The 25,759-nt window shown below is 45.0% G+C and overlaps 1 protein-coding gene and 1 long non-coding RNA gene across 2 annotated transcripts; both read left to right on the forward strand.

Moving 5' to 3' along the window:
* Positions 1 to 8,804: 8,804 nt before the first annotated feature.
* Positions 8,805 to 13,287, forward strand: LOC102246643 (salivary lipocalin-like). The gene is made up of 7 exons (XM_014540954.1): positions 8,805 to 8,972; positions 9,328 to 9,464; positions 10,236 to 10,309; positions 11,013 to 11,123; positions 11,469 to 11,570; positions 11,749 to 11,794; positions 13,020 to 13,287. Exons 1-7 carry the CDS (start codon positions 8,877 to 8,879, stop codon positions 13,027 to 13,029), a joined length of 576 nt encoding a protein of 191 aa, XP_014396440.1. The 5' UTR covers positions 8,805 to 8,876; the 3' UTR covers positions 13,030 to 13,287.
* A 7,785-nt stretch (positions 13,288 to 21,072) lies between these two features.
* Positions 21,073 to 22,920, forward strand: LOC106726355. Its single transcript, XR_001362418.1, has 2 exons — positions 21,073 to 21,149; positions 21,240 to 22,920. It is a non-coding gene; the product is annotated as an uncharacterized LOC106726355 (long non-coding RNA).
* Positions 22,921 to 25,759: the final 2,839 nt, after the last annotated feature.

Below are 25,759 nucleotides of genomic sequence, written 5' to 3' on the forward strand. Positions count from 1 at the left end.
GTCTGGAAACCTCATGAATTTTGCTGTCTCTCCCAGTTCTCTGAATTTTGCAAATCTTGAGAAGAAGTGCTCAATAGTTGACTCGATGATGTTTAAAAACAGCTTTTGAAGGCTTTGACAGTCTGTTCTGTCATCTTTTGGGAGGTCTTTGATGTGCCTCTTGAGGTTTGGGAAATATCTAAATCTCTCACCATCCACACCCCTCTTAAAGACTTCCAGTTTCTTTTCAAAAGCCTTTATGTAAACAAACATAACATCAAGTGTCTTGCCAGTTCCTTGTAATTTAACATTAAAGTCATTCAAATGTTTACAAAAATTATAAATGGAAGATTATAAGAGAGGGTTTCGCGTGCCAGCAAAAGTTACTGGCATGCCATGTTTGGCACGCGTGCCAGGGGTTGCCCACCCCTGCCCTAGACACTGGATATGACTTGATGGGATTAGACACTTATTGTGTCTTCAGCCCCTCTTCATTCCCTGCAACTCTAGTGGCTAATTTTGGAGCATTTCCCTGCCTGAAAAAACTTACTAACAATTACATAACCGCTACCAAACATAATCAAGGAAACAAAAAGGAGAGAAGGAAGCAAAAATACACTCATGAAAAATGATAAAGAGACGGGACCTCAGAAGCAGGGTTGGCTACATAATTTATGTGGCCCAATGAGAAATGAAAATGTAGGAATCCTTCCTCAAAAATCAGGGGGAAAAAGTGCCCTGAAAGCAACAAAATTACAAGGTTTTTTCCCCCCTCTTCTTCTGTGGTCTTCTTGGTGGTTTTTCTTCCTATTTCATGCCATTCTAATCGAAGGGAATTTTAAATTAGTGGCATAAATATTACTTTTCATCTTTGAAATGCAATGCCAGCTTGAAGCACAACATAACAGCATTCACCTAGATGTAAAATCACCAAAAGTAAACATGTTGTGTTTCATAATTCCTAGCTGCACATGGATTTTGTTCTAGCTGAGCAGCAGAAATGCAGCACAAAACAAACTCACTTTTTATTTCACCTCACATTATTAGCACCTTCTACCAACACTCTCTCCCTTCAGCTTTCTGATGAGTAAGTAAGGAGTGGAGGCAAAGGAACTAAGTGTTGCTCTATCTTTTCCTATCCTTCTTTGTCATAATTTTGAGCCTAGGTAATGCAGGGAGTGACTCTGGTAAATAAATAAATAAAAAAGAAAAAAGACATGACATGATCCTGGATCATCTGTGTTTCTTACAATGCCATTGCCTTCTTTCTGAATTGGAAGCATGTTTCTGGTTCAAACAGAAGGCAAGGCCTCTTATGGCTGTCGGCCTCCCCACTTACTCAGTTGTAGATAGAACACACTAGCTTTGTTGAGTACCACTGGATTCCTACACATGTGGGACATTGAGAATGTTATGTGCAAATGGATGGCAGGGGATGACAGACATAGATTTTGCATGTATATCCTCTGCTCATAGTTCCATCCGACTTCACTTACAAAACGTCAGTGTAAAAATAAAACAAAAAATTTCAAGCCATAACCCTAGCTGGTTTGGCTCAGCAAATAGAGTGTCGGCCTGGGGACTAAAGGGTCCCAGGTTCAATTCTGGTCAAGCACACAAGCTTGGGTTGTGGGTTTGATCCCCAGTGGTGGGTGTGCAGGAGGAAGCCGATCAATGATTCTCCTCATTGATGTTTCTATCTCTCTCCCTCTCCCTTCCTCTCTGAAACCAATAAAAATGTAATACAGATGTTTTAAAAGAATTTCAAGCAATAGCAAAGCATTAAACCAAGCACGGCCCATTTGAGCACTGGGCTGTGCGACCGTGCGGACTGAGCTCCCACGAAACTAGCCCTGCTCAGACTCACATGCACAGCCCTACATATTAATTTGCCTGTCAGTTCACAGGCTGATCCCTGCTGCTTGGCAATCAGGCTCCTCAGGCCTGGGTGCCTTGAGCCTGCATGGTGAGCAGAGGGAGTCAGCTGCCAGCCTGATGAACATGAGATGAAAGCCAGCTCGACATGTTCAGGGAACATCACAAAGGCCCAAGGGAGAGGCCAGGGCCTGAGGTTGGGCCTGGAGAGCCACCACCGCAAGCAGGTGGGATGATTTTCTAGGAGGGATGGTAAGCCGGTGGAGATTTGGAGCAGTGGCCTGGTCTCATTTCCATTTTTATAAATTTGCATGGGAAGCTGTGTAGAAAATAGGTTGCACTTGTGAATGGAAGTCAACAAGATGAAGATTAGAGCCAATAGCCCTGCCTACTTTTCCCAAATCTACAAAACAACAGGTTTTCCAGTTTTTAAAGGGGACCAGAATGTGTACCAGTCCTCTACCCTGCTGCGACTCTTCAGCTAATAGTTGAAAATTATATTTATGTGTATATATGTGACAAAAATAAGCAGCCATAGAGTACTCCTGACCTCAATGCACAGAGAGGAAAAAAAGTAGAAAGATGCTGCTCCTGAGGCCTGGCCAGCTGTGACACTGTGGCTGTGAGACGCAGCGCGGCCCTCTGGCTGGCCACCAGGGGGCGAAACGGAGCCTCGCTGAGCTTCTGTCTTCTGGTTCTCTCTGCCAGGCCGCATCTGTCTTCCTTCCCCTTTGTCAGCTTCAGGAACCAGCTTCAACTGGGCCGGAACTGCTGATGGCAAATGAAGCTGTGAATTCTTCCCCTTCTCCTGTGGATGAGCTGGAATAGATGCAAGAAAGGACACTTACAGACATCTTGGGGAGGCTGCGGCCCTGTTCCCTCATAGGAATTGCTCTCTCTAAGGCCATAGGTTATCATCTGGATACTAAAGAAAGTGCATATTTTGTTGTTGTTCTCATTTTACTTGGCATTTCATCGCATTAGATCCATGCTCTCTCTCCTTCGTTTTTCTACATACTAAATTAAAACTTGATTGAATAAAGAACACTCTCTAAAACATGATTAGATTACACTACATGCACTTAACCTTAACGTGAGTCATTTAACATGGAATGTCACATGAGTTGGCATTTCTCATTATACAAAATTGTTCATATAGCTGTTTTATAGCACAAATTGTTTAAAGTGGTGAACACACAATACAATATGCAGATGATGTATTATAGAATTGTACACTGGAAACCTATATAATTTTATTAAACCCAATAAATTCAATAAAATAAAAATATTTATAACACAAAATATATGATACTAGATTTGTAAATAATGTATTTGAAGAAACGTGTAGATTTTTAAATCATAACATTTAAATCTTTGGCACATGCCCCCTAAAGAGTTGCACGTGAGTTATATTTTTTTTCACTCTTTGGGAATTACATTTTGACATTAGTATGAACCAATAGGTGGTTGACTGCTGTGGGAGCAGAGCTCTAAGTGCTCTGGGGACCTGCAAAGGATGAGAAGGGTGAGTGCCTGGCGAATCAAAGGATGGGAATTCCTGAGCTGGGTCTTGGAGGAAGGTTAACTTCCACAGGCAGAGAAAGCAGGCTCTCTATCTCTAGGAGGGCCGGCAGCAGGAGCAAAAGAAGAAAGAAATTAGGCTTTTGTAGAGAAGATGATCACAGGAGAGGCACCCGGTTTGGTCTTTCTCTTCATGCCCTTTTGAGGAGACTCCCTATTACTGGATATTAGGATGGTAGGCCAGCTGTAGAGTTGCATTGCTCACATTCCCCCTCCAAGAAGACACTCACGGGCCAGCTGTGAGGAGTGTCTAGCTGACAGCCTCCACTGTTAACTCTTTCAGATTTCTCTCAACTCCTGAGCTCAGGTACTAGTCTTCTTGGGGTGGGCCGAGCCCATGACTGAGCAGGACTGTGTGAGAAGGTCCTAACCATTTCTGCCCCACACAGGCCTCTGCTAAGGTGCTCCAGAGCTCCCTGCGGGGCTGACAGACACTTTGTCAGATCTACACCTTGGCCACTCCCCTTCCCTAATCCTGCTTCCTCCTTTTCCCTTTCATAAGGGTTGCACCTCAATAAACCCTTTACACTCCTAAATGTGTCTCAGCGCCTGCTTTCCCCAAGACCCAGCTGACACAGATGAGACGTGCTTGTTGTTAGTTTTAAGCAACCTTTCCTGGGTGAAGGAAGGGGATATTTTAGAACTGGCTTTGAGCCAGTACCAGCAGGATGCAGAAGCATCCTGGGTGCTGGGGACCAAGCCATAATTCCACTCTGGCACGTGAACCAAACAAGCTTTTGCTTCTTGCTATTCTCCTTGGCACTGACTGCGCCTTGGTGTTATATAACATGGCTTCAGTGCTGCCACTGGCTTTCTCAATTAGTGACACCTTGATTGAAACCAGATTGTGATTGAAAACAAGGTCACGAAATCCATTTCCAGTCAGGCAGTTAGTTTCAATCAAGTTGCCTGGTTATAAATGGGTCATATATCTGGTCATACATGGACTCCAAAAGCCCCTTACCCACACACTGAGTCATGACTTAGGACAGTCAGCTCTCAGCCACCTGGCAGACTGCCACCCTTCCTGCAGGCCACTTATAAAACACCTTATACTTGGTGTTGGGTGAAGAAATCTTAATGTGGTCGGTCAGTCGGTGACCAGGTGCTTAACTTAAATCTATCAATGGAAGGGAATAACGTTTGCTTTTTGTTTTTGGAAGCATTTCCTAATTTCTTATTAGAAGAGCAATATCCGCCTACTCATTCACCCATCCATTCACCCACCAAATATTTATTTACCAAGAGATGGTTGTTACTTGTCCTTTTCTTGATCAGACTCTTGCAGCTACACCCATGGTGCCATGCTTTTGAAAAATCCACATGCAACTTTTTAGTATCAACTACCAGGCAGACACCTCTGAGGTTCATTACTTATTCCTATTCCATCTGCCCTTCGTGTCAGACACATCAAGCCTCGCCCTGGCCGGTGTTTCTCAGTGGTTGGTACATCGGGTTGATTCCTGGTCAAGGACACATACCTGGGTTGCAGGTTTGATCCCCAGCCCTGGTTGGGGTGTGTGCCAGAGATAACATATCAACGTATCTCTCTCACATCGATGTTTCTCTCTCTCTCTCTTTCCACCTCCCTCCTTCCCTTCACTCTGAAAAAATCAATGGAAAAAATATTCTCAGGTGAGAATTAGAAACAAAAAATCAAAGCCTCGAGTCAATAAGAGTAGGGACTCTTGGATTAGACAGTGTTGGGTTCAAATACGGGTTTTCCACTTACTAGTTGTGTGATCTTGGTATGTTTACTTAACCTCTATGGGTCTTAGTTCATACCTCTGTAAAACAGGTTACTAGCATCTATCATATAGAGCTACTGTGAGGATCATATGAAATAATATTTACAAAGCACGTTAGCTAATATTCACTGAGTTCATACTCTGTTTCTGAAGTCAAAATATTATTTTTAAATATCCGGCCCCTGGATAGATGACATTTCTACTGCTGCAAATAAATCCCCATAATAACTATTTGCCTTGATGAGTGGATTATGGTAGGAGCTCATGTTTGAACAAAGATGACTTTGAATACAACCTGTTTTCTTTGATTACCAGATTGTTTCTAAGTTCATTCAAGTCTAAGGGCCTTAATTATAAAAGTAGCTGTTGCAAATTGATTGTAATACAAGAGTTTGGATTCACTTACCATGATTGAAATGTGGGAATATGACGTAATGTTAGCTCTCTGTTCTTAAAATATTGGTAGATATTTTGGGCCCAGGAAGCTCATCCATGGAGTGGTTGGCTATTCTTAACAGCAATGAGGACCACATTCATTAGGTACCATAAAAGGGAAGGTCCAAAGGCTACCTCCCCAGGGTGGTCTCAGAAGACAGGATGGATAGTTGGTCCACCTGTTACTATGGTGCTGGTTGAGACTGGCTCCTAGAAGTGCTGCTTGTCCCCTGGCAGACAGGAAGGAGTTGGTTTTCTTGGGGTCCATAGGCTGGCAGAACAACCCAACTCCCACTCATTTTTCCACAAACCTTTACTTCCAGGAGACCTCCTTGCCCCCTTACCCTCTCCACTGGACCAGGAGAGGACCAGAGCCCACTAAGGCGTGTGTCCCTTAGGGAAGGCTCTGCTCATCTGGAGGGAAAAATTCTTCCGGTTTCATACCTGGAATTAGGTGGTCAGGCTTTAATTTTTAAAACTTTCTATCTCAAAATTAGATTGTTTTCAAACCATCCTCACACTGACCAGGAGTTTCTGGAGGGTACAGCCTCTATCTTATTTATCTCTTTAACCCTCAAAGTGCCCGGTACAGACCTCGTGTAGAGTTGGCATTTGGTAATGGTCCTTGAATTAAGTTGAATCATTATTTTTCAAAAGACCTGTCATAGCATCATCTCTTAAAGCAGCTTGCTGCACCACACACAAAATTACTGTGCAATCAAAGGTTGTATCTGTGTATCTTGTGTTAGACAACAAAGGTGTTCCCTGTTGATGGGTGGCCAAGTGAACTTTTGTAAATTGAATCCTTATCCCATGTACTTACACTATCATCTGGGAGATGCTAACATCAAGAGTTACTCTTTTTTTTTCTTTCCCCACCTCTACCTTTTACCATCCTCCCTAATATAAAAAATCAATAATTCATTGAACTGTGATATTTATTGGTCATCTATAAGTTGTTAGAGTAATTTTAGGCTGTTAATCCACACTCCTACCACAAATATTTAAATGCAGTGCATGAGTATTGTTTAATATCTACTGTAAGAATCCTATTGTAAAGCTAAGAATCACTTTTGAATGATTTAATATTACTTCAGCTTTGGTTTTGTCTGGGTTTTCTTTCACCAAGCCCCTAGCTGGATAGTCACAGCTTTTGTGCAACCCTGACTTTACTGTCTCAGTGCTTACGGGCTCCATTGGCAAAGCTTACACTGAATGCCACCCCCCCCCCAAAAAAAAAACACAAAAAATCTGGGGAGATTTGAAATGGAAGTGAATAATCAGGGTGGGGAATCGTCAACTCAGATCTGAGTAGATAAGATCCCCCATAACATAGATTTCTGATGATAGACTTCAGTCCTATCCTCTCTTTACTCCTGTCACCCAATAATATAAATTCTGAGGTCACTTCCCAAAAGTAATATTCCCATTTACAAAAGAATTTTCTATAATATTCCTTCTAATAACAAAAACACCTGGAGCTTCTATTATAGGAGTAAGTGTACAATCATTCCAAAGGTGATACTATGTACCAGGTGCTACGGTAGGTACAAAGGTGAAAAGAAAGATGTCACCACCAGAAGCAGATATGGCCCTTGCAATATGGCGCTTTGATGTGGGGGCAGAATTAGGAGGCTGGAGGGATGGGATACAGATGGTGGGGCAGCAAGGTTAGCTGACTCTCCCCTCAGCATTGTAGCCCAGTTCATCTTGCAAACCTGGTTGCTCTTGGAGAGAATGAACTAGACAAAATGAAGTGCACAGCCTTTGCCAACATTTGTCAAGCTCAGTTCCTCTATCTCAGGGGCAGGACAGCCAACAGCCCACACATGGGGCCTAAAGTTAGATAGACCTCAAAATACCAGTGACTGGATATTGGTTGAGCATGAACTAGGAATGATTACACAAGGGGCTGGGGTGACTTGGGAAAGCAGGCCGCAGATAGAATGCCACAGTTCCTACATTCACTGCCTTGTGCCCAGTCCTCCCATGATACTGGCCTCTTTCTGAGTTGGGGGTGCAAAAGGGAACCATTAGCACAAGCCATGCATGAGCCATAGCTTTTAACCAGCCCCAGTAGCAGGCACAGGAGCCTAAATCACAACATTCCTCTTCCCAAGAATCCCCTATCCAAATGCTCTCCACATCTCCACACCTGCCTAACCTTCAAGACCTCCCCCAAGATCCACCTTCCCAGGAATCATTCTCTGATTCCACCAGCCCAGTTGTGTCAGACATTAGTCTCAGGGTTCTACACACACCATCCCACTAAATCCCCATAGCAATCTATTGACAGGTACGATTATCCTCATCAAGAGGACACTAAGGCTGAGAGGTTAAATTTGTCCTCATGGCTTCAAGATGACAGAGATAGGACTGAAACCGAAATCTACATGACTTCAAAGCCTATGTTCTTAAGCACTTTCTACATGATGTCACCTCCCCAGCATCACCCCTTTTTCTGACCCACGATGTTCTAGACATGGTCCCACTTTGTTGGGTTAGTTCATATGCTTGTATAATGAAGTGTTTATTAAGTATATAAAGCATTTCCCCACCTTCATTGAAGGTTGTTTGAAGAGGAATGGCAACTTCTACTTCTCCGCTTCTCTTAGGAGGTCTATTGTATGAAGCGAGGTATATGAAGTAATTAAACATTTGTTCATTCATCGTGGTTGAACTCAGACAACAAGAACACGGGATTAAAAATGTCCTCAATACCAGACACCATACCTTCAAGACATTATTTTATTAAACTCTATTCTAATCTGCTCTCTCTAAATGCTTTGTGATAGGTCCTATCACCTTTAGTAGAGACAATTTCTTTGCTTCTGAGACCAGTTAAAATGGAGTAACTCACCTGTGCTTGGTGGAGCATGGATTGTCCACACACTGTATTTCTCAGTTCTACTCCATTCCTGACACACATAATTGGCTTTCTGATTTCACAGTTAACTCAGGTTCCAAAAGGCAACCTTTTATGACATCCAATATTTTTATTTATTTTTTTGAGCGTCCCTTTTGATTAATTTCAGGGCATAAGTAGATCTAATAGAGATGAGGTTGAAAGGAAAATCTTGGCGTCACATCAATGAATACAGACCATGCCTGGAGTGGGAGGTGAAGAGGTGCTGCCTCACGGACAAAAAAACTGGACCCAGAATGAATATAAAGACAGAGGATCTGGGGAGTGGAGGCACCATCAGGGAAAGACTCACTCCAAGTGCCTGTAGCTGAGTCAGAATTGTCCCTCCCAAGATGAAGCTGCTGCTGCTGTGTCTGGGGTTGACGCTGGTCTGTGCACATGATGAAGGAAACCCTGATGTTGTGACAAGCAACTTCGATATATCAAAGGTAGAGTTGGGAGCATAGGGTCTTCTGACTTTGGGGGGTGGTTTGGAGATTCTGAAGCAAGATGGCCCTAATGGAGGCCAAGAGATTTTTGACATGTTAGGCAAAGGGGGAGGGTTTCTGACCTTGGATTAAGAGGATTTGTACCATGTGGAAAGATGATAACACCTGGAGACCTCCATTCTCATTGGAGGACAGTGGAAAGAGCCTTTCATGTGGAGTCAATTGACCTGGGTTCTAATTCCATCTCCATATCACCACTGTGAGTCCAGGCCCATGAGCCAAAGTTCAAGGATACAGATGTTTATGTGGTGCCCCCTCTTCTTTTCTAACACAATATTTTACTGATTTATTGCAGATTTCAGGGGAGTGGCATACCGTTTTCTTGGCCTCAGATGTCAAAGAAATGATAGAAAAAGATAGTATCATGAGGGGTTTTATGGAATCTATCCATGCCTGGGACAACTCTTCTCTGACATTGAAATTTCATGTAAAGTAAGCATGGCCTTTTTTACTTGGGAAAGGGAAAACAGAGGCCTGAGTATGATCTTAGACCACCAAACACACACACACACACACACACACACACACACACACACACACACACACATGCACGTATATACAACATTGTGGGCCTATATTCAAAATCAGAGTCACACATCTGGCACTAATGTAGGACTGAGGTATTTGCCTCTTTTCTAGATTCAGAGATAATAATTGGTGACAGGAATAAATTTAAACAGGAGTAGAGGAGTTCAGAGATTGAGGAGTATCAGAATCATTAAGTAGTATGGGAATATACCATAGGTTAAGTGCATAGGATTGGGGATCAACAGCTTAGTTATCTCTTGAAGTGATCTCTTACTAGTTGTGTGACCTAAAAATTTTGTCTCTTTCCACCCCAATTTTTCCTTGAGTAAAAGAGGATGATAATAATTCTCTCTCATGGATTTCTTTTTTTGTGAAACAATGTTTATTGAGCACTTATCTGAGAGGCTGGCACATCTGAGAACTCAGCTAATTATCAAGGCAATAATAATAATGGTAATAATAATAGTGTGAAGTGGTGGTAGAGTAATAGTGACATCAGTAGTAGACTCTTTCTTAAAGTAGCAAATAAAGTGAAATAAGGTAAATAAAAGCTGTTTCAAATTTGTACCAAAATGTTCTACAGTTCATTGGAATCAGACACTCAAGTCACAGGTGGAGTGTGAGGGAGCCAGACCCATCAATATCTCTTGGGCAACAGCTCATTCTATTTTACAGGGTCAATGGAGAGTGCACTGAAATTTCTTTATTTTGTACCCAAGCAAATGAGAATGGTGTATATAATGTTATCTGTAAGTATACAAAAATGTCTTTGTAAATTCCACTTCCAACCATAAGAAATTGACTAAACCCCCACATTCTTAAGATCTTGATTAATTCTTGATTGATGTTTATGTAATATAAATGGGGCCATCTAATAGCCAATATCCTCAATTTGGGAGAACTTTCTGTGTAAAAGCCAATGCCTGGTATAGAATACTATCAGAATACGATGGCAATTTGGTCCTTTGTACCACCTGCAACAAAAGAAAGTGGGCAAAAACAAACAAATGAACAAAAAACATACATTGTCAGGACAGCTACTCATTCTCTGCCCACTTTCTGATTGTTCTGGTGTCCATTGCCACAGCACATTGCCCACATACAGTATTGGGTATATAATCCAGTGGGCTTATAGACAGAACAGAGACACATAGTTGGCAGAGATGGCCGAGGGAGATAGGATAGCCTTGGGGAGGATAATAGAGGGGAAGTGGCTGCTGTGAATTTTTCGACCACTAGTGGTCAATGACGAAAAGTGGAATTTCTACTAGATTCTACCCTTAGAAGTTGCCATATGAAGCTCGGAGAGATACCAATGAAAGGCCTTAGATATCACTCTTTATCTCTTCCAGGATATGCACTTGAATTTGCTCTGTGTCAGAGAATAGGTAGAGTTTAACTTGTTTCCCATGGACCAAAGAAGTTCTGAGCTGTGTTCTATTTCTTCCACAGATGCTGGATTCAATACATTTCGCATAATTGAAGTGGACTATAGTGACTATATTATTTTTCATCTCATTAATGTCAACAATAAGCAAACATTTGAGATGCTGATACTCTTAGGTAGAGTATATTTATTCTCATTTTGGGGTGGGGAGACGGGGGAAGAAAGGAAACCTGAATAAAGTAGCCCACCCAATCTTATCCTGGGAGGTCTCTCCTCCTCTGAAGAGAGGGGCTCACCTTGGGTAATCCTTCAGGCTCAGTGATGGGAAGATGATGAAATCTTTCATCATGCCAGAAGGGTATCCTAAAAATATCAAATTCAAGACAGGTTATAGTCCACCTCTAACTTCTGCCTAAGCACCAGTTGGTGCCATCCATTTCCATCCTTCTGCCCCCATCACACCCAGAGCCTCAATGACCAAGAACACAAGACACAGCAATTATTTGTCACTTTTCCCACAGCCCGAAAACCAGATGTGAGCCCAAAACTCAAGGAAAGGTTTAGAAAACTTTGTCAAGAATATGGAATTCCTGAGGAAAACATACTGGATGTGACCAAAGTCGGTAAGTTTAGCTATCTCTGGTTTTCTCTTCCTAAATTCCCATGTTACTGGATGGAGAAATGCAAGAGAAGGTAACACCTCATAATCAGTCCCCTCTGTCCTGACCTGGGAAATCATTTGATCTCCTGCTGAAAAATAAATGGGTTGGTGTTTGACTGTGCTCTGCTCTGCCTCTGCAGATCGCTGTATCCAGGCTCAAGGGAGCCATGATGCCCAGGCCTCCAGGTTGGTGATGTCTGATGGAGAGGGGTTAGCCCAGGGACCACTGCCTTCCAACACCATTAGGGGTTTGTGTCCAAAGATTACAATAAAGCCCTAGCCGATTAGGCTCAGTGGATAGAGCATCGGCCTGTGGACTGAAGGGTACTGGGTTCCCGGTCAAGGGCATGTACTTCAGTTGCAGGCTTGATCCCGGCATGTGAGAAGGCAACCAATCGATGTATCCCTCTCACATTGATATTTCTGTCTCTGTGTCTCTCTCCCTTCCACTCTCTCTAAAAATCATGGGAAAATATCCTCAGGTGAGGATTTAAAATTTAAAAAAAGATTACAAATAATTGGGTAAAGAAGTTTGTGGAATGAGCTTGCAATTTGTAATTGGTGGTCCTGGGTTCAGGACCCACTCATTCCATGAGCTGTAGAGCAAATGACCTAAACAATTAAAAGGAAAACAATGACATGTACCTTGCAGAGGTACTGTGTGGATACCCTGCTGGTGAAAAGGTCTCAGTAATTGATAAAGTCCTAAAAATCATTATGACTTGAAATTTGAAATAGGAAAAGAATACTAGGGTGTGAATATGGAACTCAAATGCATTTCTGTCTTTTGTCCATCTTCCAAGGCCAAAATGTGTGGTCTCACTCTCCAATACTTGGTAATACTGTCTCTCTTTGAACTCTGCACATCCTTAACGTCTGATTTATAAATAGAGCTGTCTAGCCTTCTAGTTGTCTTTTACCTGGAAAACAGGCTCTAACTTTCCTCATCTGTTTCCTATCTTAGCTTTATAGTGGGGCTTTATTCAGATAATATATGGGAATATCTTAGCAACTATGGCTTGCATAAAGTCAGCATTTAATACCAGGTAGCTATGGTTTTTGCCATTCTTCTTCAATTTATCAAAACTTCCTTAAAACATTTAATGCTGAGAATGACAGAAACCAGCCTAGGGTCCCTCTTTGATTATTCCTCTTTCTTTCTCATAGACTCAGTTGGGGGAAAATTATGAAATAGAAAAACATGCTTTTGCTATAGGCCAGACCTAATTCCTTTTGGCAGCCATTGATTCAATGACCTCCTTCCCCCTATTCTGGAAAGAAACACAGATTACAGTACAGATTGATATCTATTTCTTCACCATTTTGCTCTGTAATAAAAATTCTCTTTGTCTTTAATTCAACCCAGGAAGTGCTTAATGAGTTCTGTGTTCTCTCTCATCTGCTTGTTTAGTGCTGAGTGAATGCTTCCTGATCTGGGCTCCAGGATCGTCATTCCATGGTCCCTGTGTCAGCCTGTGACAAGGTCTGCAACCTGATCTCCATCACTATCATCCAAGAAGGCCTTATCTCTGAATCTAAAGGATCTTCTCTAATTGTCTAGACAGACTCAACAATTCACCAAGAATCAATGGTTTTCTCTAAATTCCCCACTCTCTTTGCCATACCCAGAGTTCTACCATGAATAAGACCCTCCTATACCTGATCAATAAATGATTAGCCTTGCAGTCACATGATTGTCTTTGTGTGTGAGAGAGACATTCGGCTGATGACAAGCGAATGAGAGGACTTCATGGCCCTGTACCCATAATGGTCCTCTAGCTTCTCAGAATCTTCCTGAATTTCAAGATTCTTCATCCCCAGCATTCAGTCTCTGTCCCTGTGCTTTTGCTTACCCTTTGATTGGCCTATTTCTCAGTAATCTGATAAAGCAAACTGTGAGACTTGCCCTACAATTTGGCCTGATCCCAGCACTCTCTTTCTCAAAAGAGTATTAAGAGACAGTTGCTGCTGAGGCTGATCCTGGCTCACCAAGTTTCAGGACACACCTCCACATCCCAGTTTCCCTACCTCATGCATTCTGTGGCACAGAGCATCATCCTTTCATGCTCTCGGAAAACCTCCTTCAACCAGAGCTGTTATCTACTGTCAGCATGTTAAGTGAGATGCCAGAAAATGTGAACAATAGAGATCTTTAGCCATCTGTACTTGGTACAGTCAGGAATCATCAAGGAGGCTAACGGGTCTTAACCTGTTTTGGGGTGAGCGTCTGGGCTTTGAAGAAAGGAAAGTTAAGGTTCTTCCTCCACTTATAATCCTTTCCTTACATCGGATGGTAAAAACAGTGTCAAAGTTGCACATTGGTCCTGGAAAAGAACAACATGGGGATGGGGTTGTCATTCACAAAGTATGTCTCAGTCATTATGAACATAAGCTTAATGACAGGTAGGCCCAGTTGTTTCTGTTGGACATAAACAATCTCATAAAACCAGATTATCATGTCCCTCTCTCAGCTAAAACCAGTGACTGCTGCTTCTTTATCAAATATAGCTTTATACTCATGCTTATCTTCACTCCCTCTAGGTAAGGTTATGGATGTATTCAATCATAGACTTGCCCCTGATTTCTGACAACACCCAACTTAGTGCTCCCTTAGATCTTCCCTAAATCCTGTAGTAGGTGCTCCCTAACATGCTCTGACCGAGACACCCACAGTTCCCCAGAGTGAGCATACTCCCTGGCTGCAATAAGCCCCAACTTTTCAAGTACAGGTATGTTTCTGGTGCTCTTTTTTGAAGAGTATTAACCTTTCTAGGACTAGACCCCAGGTCCACTCCATGCATGCACCCCCAGAAATTATGGGAAGCACCAAAGTAAATCACTGATGCAGGACCTGGTTTAACGCTTTGCATCCTGTGGAGCTAGGACACAGGGTACCTCTAAGGATTTTGGTCTGAGCAGGGGAGAGGATGCAATTAACATTTACTCCAGTCAATTGGAGGAACCAGCTTAGTGGGGAATGATAAATATCTGTTTGGGCATTCATTAGTTTATCTAGCTAGGCTGCTAAAAAAGTAGAGAGAGAGAGAGAAAACTTAGGATCCTACCTCCTTTGCTGTGGGAGCCTTTTTCCATCCCTGTGACCTTCTGTGTCCCCCTCTCATAAGGATGACAATTGTCTCCTTTTTCTCCACGGGACAGGTTTTCCTTGGAGGAAATGCTCTCATATTCTCCGGGGGAGCCTCCTGGCCAGGCTTTCTGCCCCTCCTCACCCCTTCCATTTGGTCCAGGTCTCCCGTCTCAGCGAGGGGTCTGGACACCTGAGGAGCTCACAAGGCAATAACCAGGTGTGCCCAGGGCTGGCTTTTTATGGGTTTCCCAGAGGTCCTTGGGGGTAGGGCAATCACACCCCAGATAAGGAAGTGGCTTCAAGGGATGAGACACCTATTGAGTCTTCAGTCCTCTGAAATTGATCCTTGCAACTCTTTAGCTGCTAACTTCAGAGCCTTTTCCCCTGCCTGGCAGCAAGCAGAGGCCATGAGTTCTGTGCTGTGTGTGGATCTCAAAGAATGTGCCACCTCTGTCTTTGTCTCTAGACGCTACCCTCCCCCACCCCCATGTGTATCAACAGCTCTGGGTGTTTACATCCACTTCAGCTTGGTACACTATGTATCCCCAGAGACAGCAAAGCATTTGCTGTAAAATACTAGAAAACTCTCCTTAGCCAGTTTGGCTCAGTGGATAGAGCGTCAGCCTGCAGACTAAAGGATCCCAGGTCCAATTTTGGTCAAGTGCACATGCCTGGGTTGTATGCTTGATCCTCAGTAGGGGTGTGCAGGAGGCAGCCAATCAATACTTTTCTCTCATCATTGATGTTTCTACCTCTCTCCCTCTTCCTCTCCCTTCCTCTTTAAAATCAATAAAAATATACTTTAAAAAATAAGTAGGCGAGAAAACTCTTGAGCATGTTGAGTATGCATTCTCTGTGGCCACTCAGTTCTGCGATCATGGTGGGAATGCCCCCATAGAGTCTATGGAATAAAAGATTGAGGTGAGGCTCCCAAATAATGTTTTCCATAAAATAGGCTGCAGCATACATTCAGCCCAAGGGCCACAAACGGGAAACTTTGTCCATTAAAACTGAAATCCATTCAGCCCACGTTGGCAAAATCAAAAGTTTATTATAGAAAAGTCAGGAGGTACCTGAACAGTTGCCAGGACATTTTCTTAGTGTGGTGAAAGTTTGAAATACTGAAAAAATTTATCGGAGCAGCTGTAAAAGCTAATGCACCATGAATCAAAAATGTGATCTTAATTTCAACACTAAAAAGCTATTCCATCCCCACACGTAGTCAAGTTTGCTCATTTGGTTCAGGCAGGTAGGTTTCTGTCTGAGTCTGCGAGAACTGCTACAAGGAAGAGCCACAAACTGATATCACAGACAACAGACACTTCTTTTCTCATAGCTCTAGACTAGAGACGAGAAGTTCGGGACCTGTTGGTTGGTAAGTCTGATTTCTTTTAAGGCCTCTCCTTGCTTATAGCTAGGCATCTTCTCCCTGTGCCTTTACATGGTCTTCTGTCCTTTTTGGTGTATGTTCAAATTTCCTGTTCTTATAAGGACACCAATCATTTTGGATTAGGTTCCACCCCAATGATCTCATTTTAACTTACGACCTTTTCAAAGATCCTGTCTCCAAAGCAACCACATTCCGATGTTGCAGGGGTAAGGGCTGGAATGCACGGATTTTGCGGTGGACACAATTCATCCCCTAACAGTTTTGAAGCATTCACTTTGAAGAAACCTAATCTCAAGGAAAATCCCCTAAATAACCACTGCTCTTTGCTGTGCAGGCCAACACAGGAACAGCCAGCTAGTGTTACTTAGTAGTTGAGCCTCGACCTATGAACCAGGAGGTCACTGTTCAATTCTCCTGGCGTTTTGGCCTTGATCCCCAACAGGGGGTGTGCAGGACGCAGCCAGTCAATGATTCTCTGTCATCATTGATGTTTCTATCTCTCTCTCCCACTCCCTTCCTCTCTGAAATCAATGCAAATCTATTTTTTAAAAATACCCTTTTACTTTTCAGTTCACTTTTTTTTAAGTTGTTCTCTCGTTCCTCTGTTTTCTTGTGCATTGGGTATGGTTAATACTCAAATTTTCAACTTGGTCCTTATGGTACAAAAGAGGGAAACAGGATGGCTGCGGCCATCAGCTAACCAGAGCCCTTTTCGAGCACATGCACCTATGAGGGCTTGAAGCACGTCACAGACGTACTGGTGTCTCTAATGGAGGGCAGCGGAGCTGTAGGTGGGATGGCTGGATTGCTCACCTCTGAAGCAGGGTGGGTGTGCAGAAGGCAATTGTCCAAATGCCATTGACCCCAGAGCGACTGAAAGAACAGCGGCTCCAAGCCAACACAGAACAGCTATTAGGGGAACTGGAGATCCTGGCAGGGCAGCTGACCCCACCCCATCCTGGGACCCTCTCCTGGCACCCTGTCCTATTATTATTATTATTATTATTATTATACAAGATAAACTTATTGCTTGATAGTATAGGACAGAGGAAGGAAGCAGGAACAGGGTTGATTCAACTTCTATTTGTTTTGTTTTATTTCAGAATAAATGAATTTAGCCATAGAAAGAAACACACACACACACTCACACACACACTCACACTCTCACACACACAGTCACTCTCTCCTCTCTCTCTCTCTCTCTCTCTCACACACACACACACACACACACACACACACACACACACACACACACCAGGGGAGTGATCGAGCTTCGAGCTTCGAGAATTTCTGTGATCCGCGAGAGGACCGCGAGGGGACGAGCAGTGACCGCTAAACTGTAGGCGCAGAGCCTCGTTCGCTGCCCACCAAGGGCCAACAGAGGGCGCCCGACTCGCGCCAGCGCTAACTGGCGCCCCGGTGGGTGCGGGGAAACGCCCGCATCCCGGGCTCGGGGTTTGTGGCGCCGCTGCTTCCACGGTGAGAAGCAGAGCCTCCTTTGCCGCTGACCGTCGTGCCCGCTTAGGGAAGCCGCCCAGGCTTCTCGACCCCCTGGTGGCTGAGGAAATAGTAAGTAAAAAGATGCCTTTCTGGGCCCTGACTGCCCAGCCCGGTTTAAATCTCCCTGTTTTGTGTGCAGAGAGTGGTTTCAAACACCAGTTTCCACCTGTGGGAACCAGGATCTCCACGGAGAAGGGACACCGTGTAGGGCTGTGCCAGGGAATGAATGGGGAGCATCTGCTGTAGCAGGGAGGTGCTCACACAGGAGGGGACATGGCCAAAGGATGCTCATGCCCTTCGAAGGGGATCTCGCTGGGCAAGTTGGAGCATCAAAATAAACCATGATGGTAACAGATGGAAACACATTAAATGAAATAGCAATTCATGAGTCCACGTTGACCTAGCTGCCTCTTTAAAAGGGTAAAATGGAAGAATGTTTCACTTTCTGATGATGTGGAAGCAATGGTGCAATCAGCACTGGGGCTTTATCCATCGTTTTATTCTTGACTTTCTAATAGGACATTTTAGTGAGACTTATTTTACAACTTATTGGGGCGATTGGAGACTCAAAACCATCACATTTTGTACTAATTTTTTATTTATTATCCCTGTTTCTGGGGAGAAATGCCGACAAATTCAGAGAAAGGGGAAAACATAAATATTGGGTCATACTGATTGAATGTGTTAGAGACACAGCCTGTGCCTGGGTAAAACGTGTGACATAATTGCTTTTTTGGTGGGAATAATGGGCTTTGCCACCTGTGTCCACCTGCCACCATTGTTCCTTATCATGTAGCTAGCCACTAGCATTTTTATGTCAGTACCACCTTTTTCCAATTTATAATAATTTCATAAGCGAGATCAGATCCAAATGTTTTTGTTTCAGTAATGTCAATAAAACATTCTTCAATCATTTAACACATCGTTTTATTACAAACATGACTAAAAGTCTGACTCATGGGTTCATCTGTGTTACGATCAAAAAGTAAAGAGAAGTATTCTGCTTCTTAACTCACGTTAGTATTTCAGATCTCACCTGGCTTCCTAGTAGCATGGCATATTCATTTTGGATTTTATTACATGAATAACCCTCAGATCCCTTTGCCTCATTTACTATGTGATCAACTCTATAGTTTTATAGTATCTTATATGTACAGCAAATTTCAAAAACACTCCAGCATTGAGGTCAAAAATTTCTTGTGATTTTTTTTTACAAATTCAAATTTTACTTTTATCATATAGCACAATAAAATGAACACAACTATATCCTTAATAATCAGAGATTAAAGCTTATCCTTAATCTGTATGTTTTCTTTATTTCATTACAGTGAGATTGAACAAAATAGTCTTTAAACTTTAATCTTCTCCAGTTTAAGCCACCACTAGTTAAGTAAATGTCACACATTTCTTTTCATTTATAGGGTGGCTTTTCCCAGGTCTTTACAGGTGCTCACTACATAGGAGTAGCAGGAATGCTGTTTTGGTGCCTGCAATTCTGTGGGATGTCTGGTAGTCTTTTTTTTTTACTTTCAATGGATTGTCTTCTTCGGAAACTGCTTTTAAAAACACTGTGGCCTTATTTACCAAAAACACTTTCAGAAACAGGAATGCTTCTAATACAGAAACAAAACATGGTTTATGATCTCTTTTAAGAACATGAAATTAATCATATTTGCCAAGGCCTAGGTTAAAGTTATGTGTTCAGAATATTCAAATGCCTGGATAATTATGAACTTGGTTTTCTATACCGGGCCCTGAAATGAGGGAGAATTGACCATTTCCTACAATATTGCTTAGCTTTCTATTCTACACTCACTAGTCCTTTTCTTGAACAACCTCTAAACTGAGGTCACCAGAAGGTGAACTTTGGCAAAAAAATATCCTTTAGGGTTGACTAGATTATTTAAGATTTGTATGAATACATTGTAAGAAAATACCTTGCCTTAGAGCAATATATTCCCTTTGTTCACTCTGAAAATCTAGCCGCCAAATTAAGAACTAAAGAGAATGAACAAACCATATCTGGGGCTTCTCTGTTCATATTTGCTTCTTGATTTAAAAATGCACAATTGGGGCAAATTATGTGAATATCTGTGTACATATAAATTTTTTTGCACCAATAATTTTGCTTTAAAGCCATTCTTCAAATATGTTATTCCAATAGATGTGACAAAACCATGTGGAAATCCCAGGTGTTCAGACTGATTGTCAGCCTGTTTTTCTGATGAAAAGACTACAGTTCACCCTGGCTGCTTGCTCAGTGGTTAGAGCATAGGCCTGCAGACCAAAGGATCCCAGGTTAGATTTCTGCTTCAGGGCAGGTACCTCCCCCGCTTCGGGGCTCGTGCAGGAGGTAACCAGTTGATGTATCTCTCTCACATCAATGTCTCTCTCTCCCCCTCTTCCCTCCCTTCCACTCTCTCTCTCTCTAAAGACCAATGAGAAAAATATCCTCAGGTGAGGATTTTTTTAAAAAGAAAAAAGAAAAGGCTACATTTCCCCAGTTCTACATATCAGAAAAATAACATTTCCTGCAAAAGTTCAATATTCTCATCTGAGTACTGGCCATGGCAATCTGACAAAAGATCAGATTATAAAACTAGGTGGAAGAGCTACTTACAATGGTTCTCAATGCTATCTGGCTTTTAATCCTATCACTGTTAATTCTATTCAGTGGTTACCCAATACACCCAATATTACTTAGAACGTGTATAACAGAGATAAAAGCTTGTAATTAAAAGACTAGAATCCAGTTCTATCATTAACATGCTATGTAATCTTAAGCAAGTTGTTAATTTCTCAGAACCTCATTAATAAAATAAGGATAATTATATCTAATTTTTAGAATTGTTAGAAAAATTAAAGGAGATATTATAGTTAGGGCAGTGTTTGGTACCTAGTAAAAATTCAGTTAATTGCTTGGCAAAGAAACTGGCTTCATTTATTTATTCAACAAACATTTATTGTGGGTCTACTTGGGCCAGGATTTTATCTAATTACTTGAGATAACTTGGTAAATAAAATAACTGCTCTGTTGGGAATTTCTGAATTTCATCCAGAAATTCTACTACTAGTTATTTACCAAAGAAATGAACACAGTGTCTACTTATATGTATATGAATATTCACAGAAGATTTATTCATAATATCTCCAAAGTGGTTATAACTCAGGTATGCATATATATGTTATGGTATATTCACTCAATAGAAAACTACTTAGGAATATATAGAAACAAATTATTGGCACATGCCATAACCAGATGGATCTCCAAGTGCCACACCAAATGGAAGAACTAGATTCAAAAAGTATATTCCGTGTGGCTTCATTTTCATGACCTTGTCATCTTCTAAGAAGTAAAACATCACATTGAAAATTACTCCCACTTGATCTGCTGTTTTTGTTTCTCTGGTTTTATCGATGTCTGCAAAGCATCATTTATTAAAATGCCAGGTCGGACATTTAAAAACTCTTCTGTTTCAGAAGATCATGACGGGACATGGACCAGTAACGTCTGGCGGCCTTTTGACCTGTGAGAGTCCCCATGACGAGCACCCCTTCTCAAGGTATGCACTCATCGGGGAGGCCTCATTGTCAAGTTCAGAGTTAAACTGGAGACATCACAGGTAAATGCTCCTGCCCTGTCCTGTTTCTAGGCCCCACACGGATCAGTACAGGAAGAGCACAGCACTGCACCCCTCACCCTGAAGGCCAACTGTATGCACCAAGGACAGGATCCTGCACCGCGTCAAGGGAACAGCGTGAGGAGGGCTCAGGACACTTACCAGAGAGGGGTAATCCCACCTGGGAATTTCCCTGCAGGCACTGTCTTTATGCTCACAGAGAGGGTCCACACACACTTCGCCAGGAGGCAAACCTGCACTCCAGTGTCCCTGTCACTCATCAGGTAACTTGGCCACGCAAAACCTTTTCCTCGCTCTCTGCCTCATTTCCCCTTGCGTGGCTGCAAGGGAAACATTGTCACCAGTGATGGCTGGCTGACACTTCGACCTGCAGTAATGCCATGGAGCCAGCCAGTGGGAAGAGTCTGCATGTACCTTCCTTAAGGTACCTACTCAGGGCGGAGACGTCATTGTCAAATTCAGTGTTAAACCACAAACATGGCAGATTCTTGCAAAGCTCTTGGCCTGATTCTAGGACCCGTGCCGGTCAGCCCAGGCCCCACCACAGCAAGACCCACATCCCACTCAGTGCTCACCCAGCACTGTGTCCATGTGGCGATGGACATTACTCATGTTCCCCACCCCCTTCTGGGGGTGATGTTGGCGGGAGATGTGCCCGGTGCAAAGGTCTAATGTTGTGTCCCTTGCTCTGAAGTAAGTCCCCACTGTGGGGGCTGGGAAGGAACCTGAGTTTCTTGTGGTTCCTTTGAGATTCCTTGTTTAAAGCTGTAAGTTCCAGGCGCCCCTCCTGTAGTTTTGCTAATAAGACCTCTTCTGCTCCCCCCTGTCTTCGCCCTCTGGTGGGGGCGAGGAGGAGGAGTAAAGGGTCCTGTCTCCCCCTCCTCCAGCCCCACTCCAGGGTGGGGGTCTCACCTAGCTGGCACTGGTCCTTCCACACAGAGTCACATCCAGAGCCCCTCACACTGGGTGTCTGAGCCTTCCCGGGGGTTGGGTGAGGACGACTATTTTGGAACCTTAAACAGGCTGCCAAGTAAGAGGCACGTGCCCGTGGAACAGGTGGGGAGAAACTTCACAGCCACCTCCCTGTGTCCTCCCACCTCGACCACCTCGAAGCAAACGGAAGAGCTGGTGTTTCTGGCCCCTTCTGTGGAGGATGGAGGAGGAGACTTGCTGTAGATGGACTCCTCCTCCAGGAGAAGGGAGGGCCCTTGGGGGCGGCTGGCCGCTGTCCCTCACCGGCGGGTTCTGTTTCTTCTGCCACGGAGACTGCAGGGCCAGCGCCCCCAACTCCCTCCTCCAAACCCTGTGAAACTAGAAGCTACTTGATCCTCACCCGCCCAACTGGATGGGGGACGTTCAGTTGTGCCCTCCTGTGTCATCTCATTACACACCCCCCTTCACACAGCCCTACGAAGTTCAAGGTGGTGAGAGGGCAGGGCAAGGTCTGGTTTATCGGTGCCTTTGGGTGGAGTTATACTTCTCGAGAAGAGAAGCTTCTGGATGTTTTATGGTATTTCCTAGTGTTCTTCTGTAAATGTATTGAGAAAAAAATGAACAGTTTAAGGAACGGGACCTCTGAGCAGGTACAACGAAAAAGCCTAGAAATGATAGGTGTGGGAGCCCCCTGTCAGCCTCAGGAAGACTGGAGGGGACCCTTCCAGGCCCTGAGCCCCACGTCCTGGGATCCCCTGAACATACACCTCCAAACTGAGCACATGGCTGCTAGGAGAAACCAATATGGCTCAGAATCCCTGCTGAGGGTGAGCAGGGACGCCCCCTGCAGGCGACTGCCAGCATGAGCGTCAGTAGCTTGTTACAGGCATGCACCCATTTGCTTCTGGAGATGCGACTACTGGGCGGGTGGGGTGGAGGACAATTCCAGGATGGCGATGAAAAGCATCCTCCCATCCCATCAGCTCAAGCCCGGGTGCCTGGGGACCCCCTCGGCCCATGACCCCCAGAGGCAGCTCTGATCTCTAGGGGCCTGGGGCCCTGCACACCGCCTGCCATGGCTTGGTCTGGACCATGGCTCTTTTTGTCCTTCCCTGTTCTCCGTGGATGGAGACCCTGAGAAAAACGGCGCATCCCGTTTTCATTTTCCCCTTGGCTAGAACCTGTCCCCACCGTCTTTGCTGGTTCTGGGTCCTGGACTCCGAGACTTCTCCCCGAGGCAGGGGACCCTGGGCGTGGGGCATGGCTGCCTGAAACACAGGTGCTGACCCTGAAACCTCAGCGGTCCTGGCATTCGTGACTCTGTCGTTGACCATCTCATTACTGGTTGGGACAGTGCAACCTCAAGCCCTCCTGTGTCAGCAGAATGTGGAACTGGCGCCTTCCCCACTTAGGGAAGAAGGGAGCCTGTGTCACGGGGGACTGTGTCCATTCGGTCCCCACGGGGCCATGGGGACATCCTTGGGTGGACTTTTCTCACTGCATTCGCTCCACAAATCTCTCATTTTGCCTTTACGATCTGGTCGATGACTGACTCATCCTTCAGATTGAACACCCTCCTTGCCCTAGAAACACCTCTGATTTCCGGTGGGCTTGGGCTCTGCACAGAGGCAGACGCACCCTTGGCCCTGTGCTTCACATCTCCTGGATCCTCTCCTGTTCTCCAGGGGCAATGCCCCTGGAACACATGCCTCCTTGTATTTTTCTTTTTATGGCCCTATCCGTTTAGTCCTAAATAAAACAAAACAAATAGGGGTCTAATCAACCCTGTCCCCACCTCCTTCCTCTGTCCTATGCTATCAGTACCTAAGTTTATTCTCATATAATAATAATAGGACAGGGTGATGGGGCCAGGGTGGCAGGGACTGGGTGGGCCCCGCTTCTCCAGGGGAGTGTCCGGTTATTAGATTCCCACGATCGAGCCCGGCTACTCCTGGGCGCTCTGCATCTCACAGGGCAGCTGCCTGATCTGCCGGGCGGTGGACTTCCCAAGTGCGAACGGCCCGGCTCCAGGCTGTCAGCGAGGCTCACCTCTCAGGGATCACCAGGCTATGAGCAGCGCCAACTCGAAGTGCGACAGGGCCCGGCTCCAGGCTGTCAGCAAGGCTCACCTCTCAGGGGTCACCAGGCTATGAGCAGCGCCAACTGCGTAGGGCGGGGGAGGGGCGGGGGCGGCTGTAGTGGGCTCCCCAATAGGTTCTGGGCAGCCCGCAGGAACTTGCCACACAATCCATTAGGCCCGCCTCCAGCTCAGGGGTACCACCAGCTCCTGCAGCTCCAGGAACTTCCCCTTCATTTCCTCCTTGTCCTTCGCCAGCCGCTAATGTCCTCCTCGTCCTCCAGGTGGCGCTCCTTCGGCCCTGCCCTCTGATTCTGGTCAAGGGCGGTAATGTGCTATGCTCCGATTGCACCTGTCTCTGCAGACAGCTGAATGAGTGCTGCTCCAGCTCCTTCAGCTCCATCTTCCCTTGCATGGCCTCTGTAAGCAAGGCAGCTCCGCAGCTTGTCTGTGGCCACCTGGACGGCCTGTTGTGGCTGTTCTGCTTCGGCTGGTAGCCGCTGTTCCACTTCCGAGGGCCCTGCTGGGGGCTCCTGGGGTGGGGGGACAGCCATCTGGTTCCTCCGTTCAGCTGAGCTGGTCTCCAGCTCCTGTGCCTGACTCCTGCTGTGCTCCGTGTCCTCCCTCAACTTGCACATCTGCTCTGACATTTGCTGCATCTTCTGTTGTCAGATGGCCTTCTCTCCTCTCGGGTCCCTGTGTACTGGTCTTTCTCCACCTACTGCTACTTCAGCAGATTCTTCAGCTGCTCCACACGTGTCTCCCAGGGCCTCTTGCCCTTGCTCCTCGCTACCAGGGCTTCCCGGATGACTAGAGAGTTGTTGTGGCGGGAGCTCTGGCGTCTCCAGCTTCATCTTCGGCAGTTCTGCCACCCTGAGCTGCCTGGCCTCCCTGCGGGTCACCGAGACCCGAAGGCACTCCGCAGTTCCCAGTTCTCCTGCTTCAGGCTTCACGCGTTTTGTTGTTCTTGTATAACCCCGGCTTTCGGGCCTCACAAGTTTGGGTGAGATCTTTGTCGAATCGCCTGTGTCTGCCATGTGCACACCCGCCCAGAGCTTGAGGCTGGGGAGTCAGCAGGAGACCGGCAAGGCCCTCCTCCTCTCTTGGCTTTCTGCCTGGCTGCTTGTTGAGGCCCGGCCAGAGCTGTCTGCAAGTCTGTCTTCTCAGACACTAGAATCCCTACGGCCTGGCTATGAATCTGTGATCACTGTCTCAGGACACCTGGTGTCTTCGCTCGCCTCTGCCTATATTCCTGCTTCTCTTTTTCTGGTTGGGATTGATGGAATTTCATGGCTGCGTGGTCCCTCCAGCACCTCTGTGTGAGCAGAAGATGCAGTCCCTCCGCCTTGACGGAGGAGGCAGGCTCGCACCTGAGACTGCTGAGCTACAGGGAAAGCGGACACGGGCTCTGGGCAGATGAGGATGCGCTTCCAGACAGGACAGAGTGCCGCTTTTGGGCCCCTAGTTCCATGTGGATGAAGCAGCGCTGGGGAAAGGACACCCCAGGCCACATGTGCCTGCA

The sequence above is a fragment of the Myotis brandtii genome, unplaced genomic scaffold (genome assembly GCF_000412655.1).
Source record: "Myotis brandtii unplaced genomic scaffold, ASM41265v1 scaffold2514, whole genome shotgun sequence".
NCBI classification, from domain to species: domain Eukaryota; kingdom Metazoa; phylum Chordata; class Mammalia; order Chiroptera; family Vespertilionidae; genus Myotis; species Myotis brandtii.

What these genes read in the sequence shown, in the direction of transcription:
- LOC102246643 (XM_014540954.1), top strand. Translation starts at nt 8,877, where the DNA reads ATGAAGCTGCTGCTGCTGTGTCTGGGGTTGACGCTGGTCTGTGCACAT. An exon ending in GCAACTTCGATATATCAAAG is followed by an intron (nt 8,973 to 9,327) that starts GTAGAGTTGGGA and finishes GATTTATTGCAG; the next exon opens with ATTTCAGGGGAGTGGCATAC. An exon ending in ACATTGAAATTTCATGTAAA is followed by an intron (nt 9,465 to 10,235) that starts GTAAGCATGGCC and finishes TCTATTTTACAG; the next exon opens with GGTCAATGGAGAGTGCACTG.